The following is a 19,808-nucleotide window of genomic DNA, read 5'->3' on the forward strand; positions in this document are numbered from 1 at the left end:
GCTCAATGTGGCTCAGATCAGATTTTTTTTCATGGCTGTGTGAACGTGCCAAATCCAATTTATTTCACATTAGATTTGAGTCATTGTCACATGTGTCCTAAATCAGATATATCTGATCCATGGACATGCAACATAAATGTGAATGGTCAAATCGGAATGCATACATCTTTTTGCTTTTACGCATGCGCTACGTGCTTCTCTCTCAGACCCACAAATCTCTTGGTGCAGCTGTAGCTGCAAAAACAGCAAAAGCAAACGCCTGGCCTTTTTTCTCCTCCTCGATCTGAGCATGTACTTCAGACCAGGTGTTTACTCTCCACTCCAGCAAAAGATGCTCCACATATGAGCTTCTAACACATTCATTTCTCCTTTATAAAGCTACGAGTCGTCTCTCATGTATGACGTTTTTGTTGCTGGTGAAGAAGGCAACGTTTATATACGTATCAATGTGCGCATGTGAGGCATTTCAGGGACAGATACATTTACATTACACACAGATACAGATCACTTACTTGCAAAAAATTGGATTTGAGCAATGTGCTTTGTAATGTAAATGTAGTCTATTTGTGTCTGCAGTGTAAACCTGTTTGTTTTTTGTTTTGAGTATCTTGAGGTGAGAGTAGGTGAGGTAAAAGACTCTAAATGTGTAGAGAGTCTAGGTGGAGAGTCCAGGCTTTAAGGCAAGTGTATGAGTTGAGTCTTAATTTTTTTGGAATACATGTTTAGGTTGACTCAAGAAAAATGAGAATCCAGTTTGAGCCTTGAATCTGTGGAGTCGGTAAACTAATAGATAATTCAAAATTAAAATGTTTCATTCATTCAGTCATTATCATGAACATTTTTTCCTTATCTTATGAATCTACTGTTTTGGATTGTAATTATTACAATACTGAACTTATTCTGAATTATGGTAAACTCAGTGGTGCCTTCTCTGTAGTCTCTGTAAACATAAGCCCATGTGTCTTGTACCACATCTCCTAAACTAAACACACGGTGTTTAATTTGCATGTAAACACTCGCTTACTGACCTCCTCTTGTGTACGATGTCCTGCACACACTGGTTTTTGTGGTAGCGGACGAATTGTGTGCAGGTCAGTCGAATCTCTTCAGGAACGGCAGCTGGACCACCGTTCTCTTCCTGACCTCCCCCCCATAGTGCTGCCAGCCTTTACATACACAAACACACATATCACCAACAGTTCAACACACATTAGGTCATGAAGGGTCTTAACACTGTAACTGTCTTATCTTTTATCTTTGATAAAACATTATCCTCTTTATTAGGGATGCACCAATACCAACACTGGCTTAACTAAATACAGTTTTACTTGAACGTTTGTGAACCATTTTCTATAAACCAATGAGAGAAAAATATTACACTTGGTAATTTATTTGTCGAGGAAAATAATCCAATATTACATACAGGGGTTGGACAATGAAACTGAAACACCTGGTTTTAGACCACAGTAATTTATTGTCCCGACGGACAGTTCTGGTGGAAACAGGAGAGTTGAGGTGCACATTGAATTCTGCCGTGATTTGGGCAGCCGTGGTTTATTGGATACAATCCAGGTTAGCACCCGAACATCCCTTTCAGACAGCTTCCTCTTACAGCGTCCACAGTTAATCCTGTTGAATGTGGTTGGTCCTTCTTGGTGGTATGCTGACATTACCCTGGATACCGTGGCTCTTGATGCATCATAAAGACTTGCTTGTTTTGGTCACAGATGCGCCAGAAAGACGTGCACCAACAATTTGTCCTCTTTTGAACTCTGGTATGTCACCCATAATGTTGTGTGCATTCCAATATTTTGAGCAAAACTGTGCTCTTACCCTGCTAATTGAAAGCTGGGGAACACACTCCGAGAACTAGCTTCAGATGCAGCTGCAGCACATTAACCCATCAGACTGGAGAGAACGGATTTACTTTACTCTCGACTGGATTCCAAACAGGACAGGTAAGTAAACTCATCTGACTGGTTGATTGTAATGAGAGGTGGAACTTTTGTGTTAGACGCAGGTTTACTGTCTTGTAGTCTCTGTGCGAGCTAAAGCTAACCAGCTACTTTAGCACAGCTCGGCTAACGCTAACTGGTTACTTTAGCTCAGGCAGTGCTAACCAGCTACTTCAGATACGCTAACGCTAGCCTGCTAATTTAACTCAGCTTGGGTAATGCTAACAAGCTACTTTAGGTCCGCCAACGCTAACCAGCTACTTTAGCTCTGTCTAGTGCTAATGGCTAATTAAGCTCCACTAACGCTAACCACCTACTTTAGCTCAGCTCGACTAATGCTACCCAGCTATATTAGCTCTGCTAATGCTAACTAGCTACTTTACCTCAGCTTGGATAACACTAACGGGCTACCTTACCTGAGCTCGGCTAACCGAATGGCTACTTTACCTCAGCTTGGCTAATGCTAATGGCTATTTTGGCCCTTACACATAGAGTGATCTATTTTAAGCCTTTATTTCTTTTATTGTTGACGATTATGGGTTACAGCCAATGAAAACCCAAAAGTCAATGTCTTGAAAATGTTAAAATTATATAAGACCAATTGGTACTTTTGCCAGTGTGTTCTTATATAACATTTTGGGTTTTCATTGGCTGTTAGCCATAATCATTAATAATCTTCAATCAATCACTCTATATTGCAAATAATGATACTGTGTGTAAGTGTCTATTAACCAATCTTAATACTTACCTCTTTTTGAACGGTAAGATGATTAGATGCTCATCCAAACCAAATATCCCGAACGAAATGAAACCCTGACACAAGGAGTTAATATTAATTACAAAAATGTAATTCAGTTATGCAGGTATGTGTTTAAACTATCTGTATGTGTTTGGTTGTGTTTGTCTCTTCATACCTGTCCATAATTGGCCACGGCACAGAAGAACTGCAGCTCAAGGTAAAGACGTCCAGGATCTGTGTTTAAAAGCCACCAGAGACAGCTGGACAGGTTCTGATCATGAGGAACATATGAAACAATTTAGTTTATTTAAAGTTATTTCCAGCTACTGTTTTATATCTAGTCCAAGACATTCTTCTTAAATAAGTCATTTCCAGTTCCCACACACTAGTTATGATGCTGCAAGTGCTAAAGTTTGAAAGGTGAGTCAATTATACTTGTTCCAAGTCACATTTTAAACAATTGAACATGCTTGGAGGAGAACACTAACTGTCAGCTGAGATCTACACTGTCTAGCACTGTGAAAGGATAGGTAGTGTTTGGCCTGCACAGCTCAACAGAGGCAAAAGATCTAATCTTTCTGAGATTTCCAGCCACAGGGATTATGTGATTAACCACAGAAAGTAATGTGATTATCAAAATTAACCCCACCAAGAAATGCAATAAATTGTAATGAGCAACACAAAATAGCGTAAAAAATACACCAAATAAAGCGATTATTCATGAAAAACTAAACTAATTAATCCAATTTTTGTGAAGAAGTCCCAGAGGTGTGGTTTGTGGTGTTGTGGTGTGTGTGTGAGCACACAATGATACCCACTGCTAGCAGGCTGACGATGAGCAGCAGGCAGAGCAGTACATGTCGAGCCACCTGCCTCTCCTCCTGCACCCGCACACAGCTCGCTGCTTCACACAGCGCAGCACCTGCAGGAGATAACGGAGATAACACATTCACCACACACACACACACACACACCCCGAAACAGCATATATAACACTGCATACAACACTCACACAAACACACACACAGTGCCAGTTCCTGCAGCACAACATTTCTGAATAATAACAGCTCTTGTGATTTCTTGCCTGGGGGTGGTGCTGGTGAGTCATTCAGATGGTCAGCTATCATATCAGGCATGGGCTCACTATGATCTGAGACCAACACAGATGAGATTTTTTATCATGAGGTACACATAACTGTACACACAGTTAGACAACACATTTAACAACACCATGACCTCCATGTTCAAAACATGCCAGAGTAAAGGTGTGTGAGAAAGAGTTAAAAAGGAATGGCCTGGTGACAAAACTGAACCAACACTATTTTCTAGGGCTGTACATTTTTGATATGATACCGATTCTTACAAGTGCAGTATTGATTTCTTCAATTAAAAGTTTACGTGTAAAGATTGGTGGCAGACAGTGGTTTACAGAACCACCACAAAGCAGATATTATTTGGGCGGTGTTTTTTTTTATTTTTTTTAAGCTCTGCAGTGACACTAGCATGGTGGTTGTGTGTTCGTGTGTGTTGTGCTGTGTGTTAAGGAATCAGACCCAACAGTGCTGCTGGAGTTTTTAAACACATTCGCGTCACTGTTGGACTGCGAATATTTCACCAACCAGAAATGCCCAGCCATCCAATGCCTAATGTTTCAGTCTCAGATTTTACATCTACAAGATGGAGCATCTAGGTACTGTATTTCCCACTGTAAGATGCACTTAAAGTACTTTAATTTTCCCAAAAATGATCAGTGCGCCTTATAATTCGGTGTGTCTTATGTTTGAATTTTACCAGTCAGGTTGTAAGGAGCAGTAAAGCCACTCTGCCAAATTGCAGCGTTATACAGGAGTTTAGTTTAGTTTTCCAGCACCGTGGCTGCAGGAGCATCAGCTTAGCATTAGCCACTAACCGCTATGTCCCCGTTCAGAGGTTGGTATTATCGGCCTGTAGCCTGCTACTAACCCCGGCTAGCACTGCTGGAGTAGCATTAGCATTATCCTCTAACCACGCTCACTATTTCCCTGTTCAGAGGTGAGTGTTATCAGCATGTAGCCTGCTCCTAATCCTGGCTAGCACTGCTAGAGCAGTTAGCCGCTAATGCTAATGCTGCAGCCTAGTGCTGGAGTAATTCGGGAATCTAAGTTTACTTATAAACAGAAGCGCTTTACTCACCCAAATAAACAGTTTTCAGGAGAGAAATCTGTGTAGATTAACATCCAGCGCTCATTTGAAAGTCTTTTTTATTACAGTTTTGTTTACTTAGCTTAGTTTTACTTTACTTAGTTAGCTACCCACTCACCACCCAGCAGTAAGACCGGCTGAATAAGGAGTTCTTTATAGTGTCTCTTAAAAAGCGCCTTATTATCCAGTGCACCTTGTGTATGAAAATAAACAAGAAAATGTATTGATAGTGCGCCATATAGTGCAAAAAATATGGTACCGTGCTTAACAGAGTGGACAATGAGCAAACAGTGTTTAAGAACTCCAGCAGCACTGCTGTGTCTGATCCACCACAGTGCCAGCTCAACACACAACACTAACACACAGCATCACCATGCCAGTGTAACTGGAGTGCTTAGAATGACCCATCAACTAATTTAACTTGCTCTGTGGTGGTCTCTCCTGTGGGGTCCTGACCCTTGAAAAAGAGGGGGAAATGAGGGTAATAAAGCTTGACAAAGATTGACAATATGATGCTAGTGAAATATGTTTTTAAAGACAAATCTGTTCATTCAGAATCTATCCTTGCAACGCCAATGGGTAGTTATTTCACGTCACAGAACACCAGGCTCCTGCATAGATGGACTTTTTGTTTTCATTTGTCTATGTCTTTGCCTAATGTGGTAGATAAAAAAAAAACAAATCTATGTTCCTACTAAGTGTTCAATTCCAGTAGATCACATCTGGACTACTGGTATAATATGTCTGTATAGCTTGTTGATTAAATGAATTTCAGAAAAATTGTGAAAGTTATATTTTTATTCCTTTAACACAGACAAACACGTGTCTATCAAGTGTAGGATACCTCTATGCAGACTGGCGTGAGATGTTCTCCTCTCAGCTGAGGTCTGATGCTCTGGCTGAAGGGGGCTCCTCACGTCCTCTGTGGTGCCCGTCACCGAGCCCTGCTCCAGAGCCTGGTAACTCTGCTCCTCCTGTGAACCCTGACTCAGCCCCAGCAGGGACACGCCCCCCAGCACTATACTGCAGCTCAGCACCGCCAGACTGCTCACCATCTGACAGACAAACAGACAGAGGGATTATTGTTAACATTACTAACAGCAGTAGATATTTAACACCTTGGAATTTATTTACAGTTATGGCTTCTTCTACATTGTGGGTAGATTAAAATTTAAATCAAAAAGTTTTTTTTAAGTTTTCACCTATTTTTCCAATTTTCTGTTTTTTTTTTTATTTTCTGTCTTTTACAATCTGAGTGTTTTGTATTCTCACCCAATCTGATGGTATAATCCAACTTTCTTTTAGTAAAAGATGCAACATTGAAAATGAAAATATAAAATAGTATATAGCAGAAATGAAAAAACTAGAGAATTGGAAAATGGATAAAAACTGTTTCTTTTTTGCCAGAACAAACGAAAGAAAATGAGAAAATTAAATAACACCCAATTTTCTATTTTTAAATTTAGAATTAAATAGTCAAATTGAGCTGATAAAAATTACACTGACCCAGGTGAAATAAATTCCAAAGTTTTCAAAATACTCAAACCATGTCCCAACATTCAACAGTCATAGGTTCCTCTAGTGTGTGTGTGTGTGTGTATATATATATATATATATATATATATATATATATATATATATATATATATACACACACACACATCCACCTTGCAGGGGTATGCAATATATAGAATTTTTGGTACTTTGATGTTTACTATGGTGACATAGTGAACCTCAGTCTGCCTCCAGCCTCGTTATGTCACACGAGTCTGCAGTGTAAACAAGTTTTGTTTGAGTTTGCTGTTATTCACAATGTTATTGCAGCTCTTATGCTGTGTTTGTTAACAAACTTATATAGCAATAACAATAAAAAACTAACAATAAAAAAAAAACTATTTATATCATATCAGGGTTTGGTTAGCCATTTCCTCAGCTCATAATATAAATAAAAATGGCAGATATTGGAACCGACTGTAGTCTACAGAAACCTTTCAAACAGAGCTGCTCATAGAACTGCCACACAAGCAAATAAAACCCATGTTTATTTGTCAACATTTTGGCCTCCTGTCCAAAGAAAATACCAATTTTGGTGTTGATGTCTGTCTTCATAAAGTAATATGTCCCCATACAGGGCTGGCATGCTCATGCTTATGCTCAAGTGTTTTTGTCTCTGTGTAAATTATAATATATATTTTTTAATGGAGAGAGGAAATTCTTCATTTTTAAAATAACCCTCATATGTGTAAATTTAACCTTAGTCTAGAGAGTGCTGGTGCGCTGTTCTACTGTGCATCAACACCTGCACAAATTCTGTTTTACAAAGTGGGGTGAAAGAAACTTATATATAACTTAAATAATTCATATAAAATAATTAATGTTTATAACAAAATGTCATATTGCAGTACTGTGCATACTGCAAACATAAACATTGCAATGTAAACATAAAGATTTTGAGATGTATTTCCACCCCTTCCACACAGTAGTGAAAACACACATTACTATTTTTTAAAACAACTATAATCAATTATAACATTGAAGAATCAATCAGAACCTTTAATCACTACCCTCAGATCTTTGCATAACTGTGCATCAGATTAATTTATGCCCCCCCCCCCAAACAAACGCATTCAAAAACAAATAACTGCAACTTACTTGCCACTTTCCATAGAAGAAGGCGGAGTCTGTGGTGTCACTCAGTCTCTCACTAACCATGAGCAACACGCCCACAATCAGAAATGGAAGCCTGTAATACACAGGCCCAGACTACTGTTCAAATAATGCATCCCTTATTCTGTGCTGCACAATATCACAATTTACAGTCTCTTCTGTGTTATACTTTAGAGTACACAAACACAAACCAATACACACACACACACACACACATACAGATACAGTTCCAGGAAAAATAAGAGAGCCTTTCAAATGATCAGTTGATTTTACTATTTCTAGATATTTTTATATACTAGATATATAAAAAATAAGAGACCACTTCAGTTTCTTTCAAATCAGTTCTTTGATTTTGCTATTTATAGGTATATGTTTGAGTAAAATTAACATTGTTGTTTTAGTCTATAAAATATGGACATTTCTCCCAAATTCCAAATAAAAATATTGTCATTTAGAGCATTTATTTGCAGAAAATTTGAATTGGCTGAAATAAAAAGATAAAAAGAGTTTTCAGACCTTAAATGATGCAAAGAAAACAAGTTCATATTAATTATGTTTGAAGAGTTCAGAAATCAATATTTGGTGGAATAACCCTGGCTTTTAATCACAGTTTTCATGCATCTTGGCATGTTCTCCTCCACCAGTCTTACACACTGCTTTTGTATAACTTATGCCACTCCTGATGCAACAATTCAAGCAGTTCAGCTTGGTTTGGTTTGATGGCTTGTGATCATTCATCTTCCTTTTGATTATAAATTCCAAAACTCCTAAAGGCCAAATAAAAATATTGTCGTTTTCAGATCTCAAATAATGCAAAGAAAACAAGTTCATATTTATTTAGAAACAGCAATACTAATGTAATGTAAACACAAATACACACAAACCCCACATATAGACACATACAGACACGTACATGCGCGTTCTTATTGATTTCTTACCCCCAGCCGAGGAGGATGAAGATGACTGGTCGGACTTTGAGCTGTTCGTCCTTCTTTAGCAAAGCCAGAGCAAATGCCAGCAGACCTGAAACACAACACACAATCTACACAGCTAGAGAACACAGCCCAGACTGGCATCCCATAATACACAACCCACAGCCACAATCAGTGTGTGAGGAGGAGCGTGTGTTTGCCATTGTATTGTTTTGACAAAGGTGAGCAGAATATTGTCTCCTGTTCCATGACTTCTGGCATGCCAGTGTGCAGTACAAAAGCCTAAAAATGCTATAACTGGGTACTGGGTAAAATTAGCCCTTCATTAGCCCTTAAAGCTCCACTAGGTAGGATTGGGATATTGTGCTCGTGGGCTCCCCCTACAGTTGTAGAGTGTAATAAATGTTTCAGGCGGATTATTTTCTCTTTCTCGTTTTCTGGCTTTCACAGACATATTCGGTCTCTTTCCAGCTTCTGCCAGAGTGTCTGTATGTTAGTTTGTAAAGAATGAACCAGTAGTCATTGTAGAACTGTTAGAACTAAAGGTCGGAAAGCAGGTCGCAGTTCTCGCGAGCGTTGGTTGCGGCCGCCTCGGAAAACTTACAGAGTCTGGTTTGAGCTCAGAGGAGCTCCGGCACAGACAGGAGAGCACCACTATTCCTCCTACTACAGCTCAATGCAGCGCTGCAGTGAGTTTTAAGCTGTAATTTTCAAAATTCAAGGAAATCCTACCTAGTGCTGATTTAATTATCAGATATGCTCTTTATTAAATTATCAAAAATGCTCTTTCTAGTGAAATATATTACTTTGTGGTGATTTTTAAAAAAATGATTTAAACATCAGTCATCTATGAGGCATCTATGAAGTTCATTTTTGTGAGGAACCAAACTGAGCTTCTCTCCTAGAGGCTACAAATATGCATACATTTTCTCTTGTTCTATCTGTGATATTACAAAAAAATGCATGTTACCAAATATATATTTTCAAAACGTTCTGTGGTTTTGTCAGGTTGGGAGAGATGAGGCGGATGCCATTTTTGAGCATTTATTAGAAAAGAACAAGAAAACAAAAAAAACTAAGCAGCTAGGAGTAGCAGAGAACATAGAGACTGAAAAACAAAGAGACTTGTAACCTGACTGACGATAAGGCGTACAAGAACTGACGAGCAACCCTGAAACAAAGAGACTATATATACACAGGAAACAGGAAACACCTGGAAACTGGTAACAAGGGGGGCGGGGCCACATATGAACACAGGTGAACACACTTAAGAAAAGGGGCGGAGACACGGGAGAAACAAACAGTGCCATTTGCAGGGGGAAGGTAAATAATCAAACAGGATTGCAGGAAGAACACAGAACTAGTGCTGTGCGATATGACAATAAATATTGTGGGGATGATAGGAAAGTGTCTATCGTGCTACTTACCTTCTATCGTCCCTATCGTTACTACAGTAATTTCATCAATTATTCATGAAATTTTAGAAAGTAGGCTATGATGAAATGTATTGGCGTGGTCACTTTGCATAAACTCAGTTTATATAAGTGATAATAAAGTAATCTTTGCAAAAATAAAGTAATCTTCGCTTCATAATGTGGTTTTGCGACATGACGCTGCTTTACGTTATCTGACGGACACACCGGTTTGTGACAGGCTTGACGTTATTAAACTCATGAGAGCTGAACAATGGAGACGCATTGTTCTTTTGAAAAAATTAACTATTGCATCTACCTCATCTGTTTTCCTTTGATGCATATATATTGCTGCACTAAAAGGTAGTAATTCTCATTTGTGAAAGTTGGGTTTAATGTCACTTTGTAATAAAGTTGTAAAAAAGTAAGCAATGATATTATTGTGTCCTATTTTTCGAAGAATAACTGGAAACATACTTAAATGTGGTATATCATGATATAAATCGTTATCGTGACATAAAAAATTCCATATCGTGATATATGATTTTTCCCATATCGCCCAGCACTACACAGAACAGGACGAGAACGTGACAGATTGTATAGTGTGTAGTGCCACGCTTGCTCCAGTACACTAAAACAAGTTTTTTTCATACTTTTTAGAAAACAATGAAATGGCAGACAGTTATATTTGTGTGTTTTGTTCTGCAATAATCTCTGAAAAAATTATTCTTTCAGTAGTAATCACTTATCAAAGTGCTTATCAAACTGCAACTGTCCAATGCTCACTTTAAAACCTCTATATTACGAAAATAAAATACCGTGCAACTGTATTAATTGGGTATCTGAAAATAAAAGCAGGTGATATTGGTCAGATGTTAATTTCACATGGATTGATATGTGAAAAGTGATGTGTGTGTTTTACCTGTCCACACATAAGTACTGTAGAGAGACCCGTAAAGCAGTGTGAAGGTGAGGATCTGCGCCAGCACATTGTCCTGGTGAACTACAAACTTCCACAAGATCATCGACACACACACCAAAAGCTGTAGGATAAAACACACACACACAAACATATACACACACAAATTCAGTTTCTGAATGTAACATTAAGTAAAGCATTTAATATGCCAGGGTATAGCAATAGGTGGCCCGCGGGCCAGATGTGGCCAGCAAGGTTAATAAAACTATAATGAACGATAATGAAAAAAATGTAAATAAAATGCTTCTCTGGTGAGCTTTTGTTTACATCCCTCCCCTGTGTCTCTGTCGCACTCTGCGTGACTTTAGTTTCCACCCGTTCTTGTTTTTCCACCCGTTCTCGGGCTCCCCATCTCCTTATAAGGGCGACCCTGACGACATGGGTTCAATCCAGTGTGGGGAGCGGAGTGTGTTAAGTTATTTACTTATTCTTTCCTTTCTTCTTGGGTTTACCTGCTTTGAGATCAACTGTTCTGCAATTGGGTTCAACAACCCTCTGGGCTGGAGAGCTACTAGTCTGTAGCGCTCCATCCCATTACACTTCATTTTCCAAAACAATTTTTTTTTTGTGGCCCGCCACGAAATGGCTTGGAAAATATCTTAAAAATAACTTAATTGCCAACCCCTGTAATATGCCATTACTGTCACACGTAATTTATTTATTCATTTGTATTGTATATTGTGTCATATTTAGTTCCTAAACAAACTAATTATGTAAACAAACCAAATTGTGTCTCACACTTTTAAAATTACTTTAAAAACACATGTAATGTGACCAAATATGATAAGACATGGTAAGAGTGTAAAGATTGTGCTAGCTTGGCTGAGCAATGATCAGGACCCACCTGAGCCAGGAAAAGGTTTGTAGAAAACATATGCGGCAGCCTCCTGAACTTCTTGCTGAGCAGCATGACTGCAACCGTCCAAACCTAACGTAGGGAAAGTCCAGGGCTGTTTGTAAAATTATACTTTACAGTGAAAGCAATGCACCCACAGATGCAGCTGCATGGCATTCACTCACCAAGGCGATGAGGCTGATGATGCTGATGTTAAAGCTGACCTCCTGCAGCTCTGAGATCAGGTGTGTGGCCTCCATCCAGGGAATGGTCAGTAACCATGCGGACAGGTACATGATGGGTGCAGACAGTAGGGTGCTGATGACCATCCCAGAGGTCACCTATACACAAACACGCACCCATATTAACACACATGAATTATTATGAAAGATGCACCAAAATGTATCACATTAAAATGTAATACTCAAGTAGAAAAAGTGACTATATTTATTTAATTAGTGCTTTTTTTTGCTATTTGTGTACAAATATTGTTGGTTACCAACTATTTGGTTGATATATTAAAATTGTTTATTCTAAGTAGGCACAGGGTTTAATGACATTTGATTAAATAGTGGTGCAGTAAACAAATTTATACAAAGCAAAGCAAATTTTTTACATAAAGTGGGGCTTGAAAGTTTGTGAACACAGTTAAACAAATTAGACAAAGGTATTTTCTTGGTCATTTATTTATTAAGAAAATGATCCAATATTTTATAATTGTGAGTGCCAAATGTATAGAAACCTCTAGGATTAGAAATGAATTTAAAGATAAAATTAGAGTCAGGTGTTTTTAATCAATGGGATTAAAACACCCGACTCAATGTCATGTCCTGTCTGTTCTCTTGTCTGTATGTTCTCATGTGACCCGGCTCCTCTGTGTTTCATTCCCAGTGTTTTTCCACTCACCTGTGTTCATTTGTAGCTCCGCCCCTTCGTCCCAGGTGTTTCCTGTTTCCTGTGTGTGTGCACCTCTATTTAAGGTCCGTGTTCCATTTCCCCGGTGTCGATCCTTGTACGTTTATCGTCTGTCAGTGCTCCATGTTTTCCCCAGTTTCCTCAGTCCTGTTTTCAATAAATCCCTTTTTGTTTGCATTTGCGTCCACCTCCGCGTCCTCCCTGCACCCGCACCTGACAGAAGGATCGACCGAAAATGGACGCAGTAAACAAGTGGACCGGCTCCAGGTTGGCGACCCCGGCGTTGGAATCTCCGAGGCCTAAAGGACGCCACAGGCCTCGGGGTAGACGTTCTAAGGGGTTCCGCCAGCATAAAGAGGATCCGTTTACGGGGGAGGATTTTCTTGGGGGGGCGCTAGTGGTTGGTGCGGTGAGCCTCGGGTCTCATCCCGTGTTTGGCAGTAGCCATGTGTACCCAAAGCAAGTGGCGCGCAGCCCGTGGGACTACCTGGGATGTGCGCCCAGTAGCTCCGAGGAGGAGGAGGAGCTCTACCCCGCACCAGCCCGTACTCCATTGCCGTTTCCCCCAGGGGCTGTACTCTACCCGCGCTCGGTGACTTTCGCGGCCGAGATGCCGCGCTCCCTGAAGCTAGCGGATGGGACGCCACGCTCTGTGACTCCCGTGGCTCATCCGCGCTCCGAGAATCCCGCGGCCGAGACGCCGCGCTCCGAGAATCCCGCGGCCGAGACGCCGCGCTCCGTGAAGCCAGCGGATGGGACGCCACGCTCTGTGACTCCCGTGGCTCATCCGCGCTCCGAGAATCCCGCGGCCGAGACGCCGCGCTCCGAGAATCCAGCGGCTCATCCGCGTTCCGAGAAGCTCGCGGCTGAGGCTCCGAGACCCCCGCGACTCATCCGCGCTCCGAGAAGCTCGCGGCTGAGGCTCCGCGCTCCGAGACCTCCGCGGCTCATCCGCGCTCCGAGAAGCTCGCGGCTGAGGCTCCGCGCTCCGAGACCCCCGCGGCTCATCCGCTCCCCGAGACTTCAGTGGTGGCCGCGCCGCCCCCCGAGAAAGCGCCGTCGGCAGCGCCGCTCTCTGAAGCTCCGGCTAAGCTAGCTAGCCTGCTAGCTCAACCGCGCTCTCAAGCCCCACCTGCTTCCAGCTCTCAAGCCCCACCTGCTTCCAGCTCTCCAGCCCGGCCGGATTCCAGGTCTGCGACTCCTGCTCCAGAAGCAAGCTCCGGTCCGGTTTCTACAGCCTCGCCCACTGCTGAATCTGCTGTTCCAGGCCGGATCTTGGCGGCAGCCGCACTCTCAGCTCCCGCTGAATCGGCGTCTTTGCCAGCTGTATCAGCGCTGCCCGCGGCTCCGGCCGCCTCTGTATCAGCGCTGCCCGCGGCTCCGGCCGCCTCTGACCCTGTTCCCGCGGCTCCGGCCGCCTCTGACTCTGTGCCCGCGGCTCCGGCCGCCTCTGACTCTGTGCCCGCGGCACCCGCCGCGCCTGCCCAAGCTGCACCCGCCGCGCCTGCCCAAGCTGCAGTGCCTGCCGCACACGTGGTGCCCACTGCTTCGGCTCCAGTGCCAGCGGTGCCCGCCGCTCCTGTGTCTGCAGTGCCTGCCACCCACGTGGTACCCACTGCTTCAGTTCCAGTGCCAGCGGTGCCCGCCGCTCCTGTGTCTGCAGTGCCTGCCACCCACGTGGTACCCACTGCTTCAGCTCCAGTGCCAGCGGTGCCCGCCGCTCCTGTTCCTGTACCTGCTCCAAGAACAATGTTTGGCCCTAGGCCCCGTGTCCCTAGGCCAGCAAGGCCTCCTGACTTTGCCCCCAGTGCTGTGCCCAGGCTGTCCCCACAGACTTTTGCTGGTCCTGGGCACCCTCCTGTGTTTTTTGTGCCCCTTTCTCTCCCTGTCATGGTCCCCGTGTCTGTGTTTGTTCCTGTTCCTGTCCCCTGTGGTTTTTCTATTCCTGTCCCAGTCACTGTGTTTGTGTCCGTCCCCGTCAATGTTCTCGTCCCTGTTCCCGTGTCCGGTCCCGTCCATTCTCCGTCCTCTGTCCAGTTTCATGCCCAGTCTCCCGTCCTTTCTCCGTCTCCTGTCCAGTCTCCGTCCCCGGTCCAGTTCCCTGTCCAGTCTCTGTTCCCTGTCCAGTCTCCGTCCCCTGTCCAGTTCCCTGTCCAGTCTCCGTCCCCTGTTCAGTTTTCAAGCCCTGTCCAGTCTCCGTCCCCTGTTCAGTTTTCAAGCCCTGTCCAGTCTCCCGTCCAGTCTCTGTTCTCTGTCCTGTCTCAGTTTCAGTCCCCGGTCTCGGCTCCTGTTTTCCCCGGCCTGTCCCCGCCGCCGGCCCCCGGGGTTCGTTTTTACGCGCCTCGGGAGCTGCGCGTTTAGGGGGAGGTTTCTGTCATGTCCTGTCTGTTCTCTTGTCTGTATGTTCTCATGTGACCCGGCTCCTCTGTGTTTCATTCCCAGTGTTTTTCCACTCACCTGTGTTCATTTGTAGCTCCGCCCCTTCGTCCCAGGTGTTTCCTGTTTCCTGTGTGTGTGCACCTCTATTTAAGGTCCGTGTTCCATTTCCCCGGTGTCGATCCTTGTACGTTTATCGTCTGTCAGTGCTCCATGTTTTCCCCAGTTTCCTCAGTCCTGTTTTCAATAAATCCCTTTTTGTTTGCATTTGCGTCCGCCTCCGCGTCCTCCCTGCACCTGCACCTGACACTCTAATTAATCAGGTGTGAGGGGGCGGAGCCTGTTTCATTTAAACACATGTTTGTAGGAGTACATAATGGCACGAGCAACTGAGATATCAAAAGACCTTTGTTTGGAAAAGGTTACCAAACCATCTCTAAAGAGTTCACTCCACTAAGGACTACACCAGTCATCAAATGAGTCTCAAAAGGTTTGGATATGACAGTATACTGTATAACATAAGGTGTACTGACCACCTCCAGCTGCATGTTGTACTGGCTGGCGTAGATGGCCACGCTGGGAGCAGTGGGGAAGACACCGTAGAGGAAGGCATAATCAGAAAGGCTGCTGTGATTCGCAGAACTGGAGTTACCAGCATCCAGCAGCTCTAACATGTCCTTACACATCAGTGGCATCACTAACCTGAAACACACACAATGTGTATAATAATTACAGCTGGTACAAACTAGCACAGTAATGTAATGTAAGTTCTTAACATAATTATATACTTTACAGTTACTGACTTAACAAAAAGTACAGCACCAGTCAAAAGTTTGGACTTTCCTTCTCAATAATATTTGTTCTTTATTTGTATTATTTACTATATTGTAAATGAATGTGAAATATTTACAACATATATAGGAACATATATGCAAATAAAAAATGTTTGGTCTTCACAAACACCAGGTGGTTTGGAAAAGTTGGAGTGCAGAGTGAAGGAAAAGCAGTTATCAAGAGCTCAGCACCTTTAGAACTCCTTTAAGACAGCTGGAGAACCATTCCAGATTCTACCTCATAAAGCAACTCATGAAGAGAATAATGCCAAGAGTGGGTAAAGTTGGCATCAAAGCAAAAGCTGCGACTTTGAAGAATCTACAATACAAAAACATATTCTGGTGTGTTTAACACTTTTTGCTTTCTTCATAATTGCATATGGGACTTGGTATCGGCAGATACACAAAATGAAATGATTCAGAGGCAAAAATAATTGGGACATACCTAATATTAAACATTATTAGAAACATTAAAGCATTTTACTATGTATGATTACAACCTTAGTCAAACAATGATTATAGTTTAATCAATGTTAAATTGTTTATATTAAATTTTATATTATAAAACAAAGGTTTCTTTAGGGTTTTTCTATATATTACATTTATGTACTTGTTTGACTATTTTTGTACTTTAAAGCATATATTTTAAATACCAACAACTTATTCTGAAAAAAATCAGGCATTAGACAGTGTATTTCATGTAATAATTTCCTCTATGTAGCTTTTAGAGCCATTAAACACACTTTTTTCCTGGAATAGCAAATTGTGCATTAAACCACAATGAGAAACACACAGACACACACACAGAAACACACACACACATATTCTCACAGTTTAGCAGTGATGAGCATTATGAGGGTGACCCCAGTGGTGCGGGTGAGCTTATGCATCTGCCCCACCATCGTCAATCCCAGGTAAAAGAGCGCCGCCCCTCCGAACGAGTCGGCCAGTCCATCCACAAACTCTGCTATCAGCACCGGGACACGCCCACCAAACAGGAAGTGACAGACAATCCCAACCGCCACCATGAAGACTATGGGATTCTTAATAACCTGCAGAGTGGACAGAGCATAAATACAGTAATAAGTGAGTAGGCAAGTCTGGCTCCTCACTTTTATACAAATTTGACAACATGGTGGAAGATTGGCTTCACTTTGTAACTTCTGTTGTTCCACCAGTCTGCTGAATCTTCTGCACTAACTAAATGGTGAGGATGAGAAGCCAATACCCCACGAATGCCTGGGATCCAGAAGCCATTCAAACAAATCTCATTTACAGTCATTCCCTTGCCGTGGTGCTTAAGCTTCTCATGATGGAGGAAGAAACTTTCCTCCTACCCTCAAAACAACATCGCTGTCAACAAAATGATCTGCGCTGCTAGTGGTCCATTGACTAAGGCCATTTTATACTATCGTATTTTTTGTGCTATAAGGCGCACCGGATTATAAGACGTACTATAAATAAACATAAATTTTTTATACATAAGGCACACTGGATTATAAGGAGCATTATGCGACACTAGTAAGGAACAAGGGTGTCGTCATTGTAATGAGACAGCTGCCCCGAAGGGAAGATCCAGAGAGCTGTCTCAGAATTTTTAATGAGATCCGGATCAAGAATCCGAGCAGCTGGAACCCAAGAACGCTCTTCAGGACCATAACCTTCCCAATCCATAAGATACTGGACTCGGCCCCTTACCCTACGGGAATCGAGTATTTTATTCACTGTATAGGCCGGTGAGCCAGCCACCATGCGAGGGAGCGGCAGGTCCACCGGCTTGGCCCCAGTTGAACACAGGTAGGGTTTAAGACGCGAAACGTGGAACGTGGGATTGATCCTAAGAGACGGAGGCAGTTGCAACCTGTATGACACAGGGTTGACTCGGCGGACGACTTTGAAGGGCCCGATGTAACGAGGCGCCAATTTTTTGTTTACCACTTTGAGCGGAAGGTCTTTGGCCGCCAACCACACACGCTGGCCGGGACGTAGAGACGGCCCCAGCATACGCCTTCGATCTGCAGTGGCTTTGCGCGATGCGGTCTGTGCTAGCAAAGTGGCACGCGCGCGTCGCCACGTTTTTTTGCAACGCCTCAGCATACTGGCTGCAGAGGGAATGGCTGTATTGGCTTCCTGCGCTGAGAACAAGGGGGGGCGGATAAACTGGCACTCAAAGGGAGACATTCCCAATGAGGAGTGCCAAAGAGTGTTGTGAGCGTATTCAGCCCACAACAAGTGATCCGCCCAGGTGGAAGGGCAGGTGGACGCCAGACACCGGAGAGACTGCTCAAGGTCCTGGTTCACCCTTTCGGTCTGCCCGTTAGACTGGGGGTGGTACCCTGAGGACAGACTAAGGGAAGCCCCTAGAGAAGTACAGAAAGCTTTCCAGAACCGACTGGAAAACTGGGGGCCCCTATCCGATACCAGGTCAACAGGGATCCCGTGGTACCGTACTACTTGGTGCAGAATGAGTTGAGCTGTCTCTTGCGATGATGGGAGTTTTGGCAGGGCGACAAACCGAGCTGCTTTTGAAAACCTGTCCACAATCGCCAAAATGACTGTGTTGCCTCTGGATTTGGGTAATCCGGTGATAAAATCCAGGAACAGATGGGACCAGGGGCGATGTGGAACCGGTAAAGGGTGTAGCAGTCCAGAGGGCTTAGCCCTGGGCTCCTTGTTGCGAGCACATACATCGCAGGAAGCCACAAACTGCCGAACCTCTCTTGCCATCCTAGGCCACCAGAACCGCCTGCTCAGGAATTCCAGTGTGCGTTTAACCCCTGGATGGCCTGAAACTGGACTGGTGTGTCCCCAGTGCATAACCTGAGCCCGAGCAGATGTGGGGACATACAGCCTGTTGGTGGGGCCTCCTGGTGGGGCCTCCACCTGGATCTGGCTCTGTTTGCAAGGCTGTCCGGACCAAACCATCAATTTCCCACTGCAGGGGTGCAAGTATGCATTCTGGGGGAAGAATGGGCGAGAGCTGTGGTACAGAGGGTTCCTCCCACTGCCTGGATAGAGCATCAGGCTTAATGTTTTTGGATCCTGGACGGTAAGACAGAGTGAAGGCAAAGCGGCTGAAAAACAGGGCCCAACGTGCCTGTCTAGGATTCAGCCGCTTGGCGCTCTGGATGTATGAGAGGTTTTTGTGATCCGTCCAGACGGGAACGGGTGTTTGGAACCCTCTAAACAGTGTCTCCATTCTTTAAGGGCCATCTTAACGGCCAAGAGTTCCCGGTCTCCCACGTCATAATTTCTTTCAGTGGGAGTCAAACGGTGAGAGAAATACGCACACGGATGGAGCTTGTTGTTTTCACCTGAGCGCTGGGAAAGTAGTCAATACACGGCCGCAGACCCCCGTCCTTCTTGCCAACAAAGAAAAAACCTGCCCCAGCAGGAGATGTTGAAGGACGGATGAACCCCTGTGCCAGGGCGTCTTTGATATATTCCTCCATAGACTCTTTCTCAGGCCCTGATAGAGAAAAGAGGCGCCCCCTAGGAGGAACAGTGCCCGGCATTAGTTCAATGGCACAATCGAAGGTACGATGGGGTGGTAGGACCTCAGTCTTCTGCTTGCTGAAGACCTCCTTAAGGTCATGGTAACCTTTAGGTACTTTACTCAGGTCAACAGGCTTTTGGTAAGGTGTACTATGACTCTCCAGGAGACCAGGGCGTAAACATGAAGCCCTACAATGGGAACCCCACTGTCGAATGCTTTTTGAGAGCCAGTCTATATGGGGGTTGTGTCTTTGCAGCCAAGAATACCCCAGGATGACAGGTAGGTTTGGTGCCTGAGTCAAAAAGAAAGACATACGTTCAGTATGTTGGCCCACTTTCATAATGATGGGTTTGGTCTGTTGGTTAATTGCTCCTGATCTTAATGGGGAGCCATCATTAGCCGACACTGGTAAAGGAGTGGTAAGGGACTCCAGGGGTAAACCTAGTTGGCGTGCTGTGGAGATGTCCATGAAATCGCCTGCTGCCCCG

The 19,808-nt window shown here is 43.6% G+C and overlaps 1 protein-coding gene across 3 annotated transcripts in view; it reads right to left on the minus strand.

Annotated features, from left to right (window-relative positions):
- gpr155b (G protein-coupled receptor 155b) overlaps window positions 1-19,808 on the minus strand; it is a 30,587-nt gene that overhangs the window by 867 nt on the left and 9,912 nt on the right. The window contains exons 4-16 of one of the 3 annotated variants that reach the window (XM_022664668.2): window positions 16,656-16,876; window positions 15,525-15,693; window positions 11,886-12,041; window positions 11,710-11,793; window positions 10,809-10,929; window positions 8,481-8,565; window positions 7,528-7,618; window positions 5,720-5,930; window positions 3,779-3,844; window positions 3,513-3,616; window positions 2,870-2,965; window positions 2,704-2,768; window positions 1,029-1,166 (exon numbers count right to left, since the gene is read on the minus strand). In XM_022664668.2, the coding sequence (XP_022520389.2) occupies window positions 1,029-1,166; window positions 2,704-2,768; window positions 2,870-2,965; window positions 3,513-3,616; window positions 3,779-3,844; window positions 5,720-5,930; window positions 7,528-7,618; window positions 8,481-8,565; window positions 10,809-10,929; window positions 11,710-11,793; window positions 11,886-12,041; window positions 15,525-15,693; window positions 16,656-16,876 (1,607 nt within the window). Of the gene's footprint in view, window positions 1-1,028; window positions 1,167-2,703; window positions 2,769-2,869; window positions 2,966-3,512; window positions 3,845-5,719; window positions 5,931-7,527; window positions 7,619-8,480; window positions 8,566-10,808; window positions 10,930-11,709; window positions 11,794-11,885; window positions 12,042-15,524; window positions 15,694-16,655; window positions 16,877-19,808 lie in introns of all 3 variants that reach the window. The other 2 variants (XM_007248845.3, XM_049479254.1) reach the window with 2 other exon arrangements.

This window comes from Astyanax mexicanus, chromosome 5, assembly GCF_023375975.1.
Source record: "Astyanax mexicanus isolate ESR-SI-001 chromosome 5, AstMex3_surface, whole genome shotgun sequence".
NCBI lineage: Eukaryota > Metazoa > Chordata > Actinopteri > Characiformes > Acestrorhamphidae > Astyanax > Astyanax mexicanus.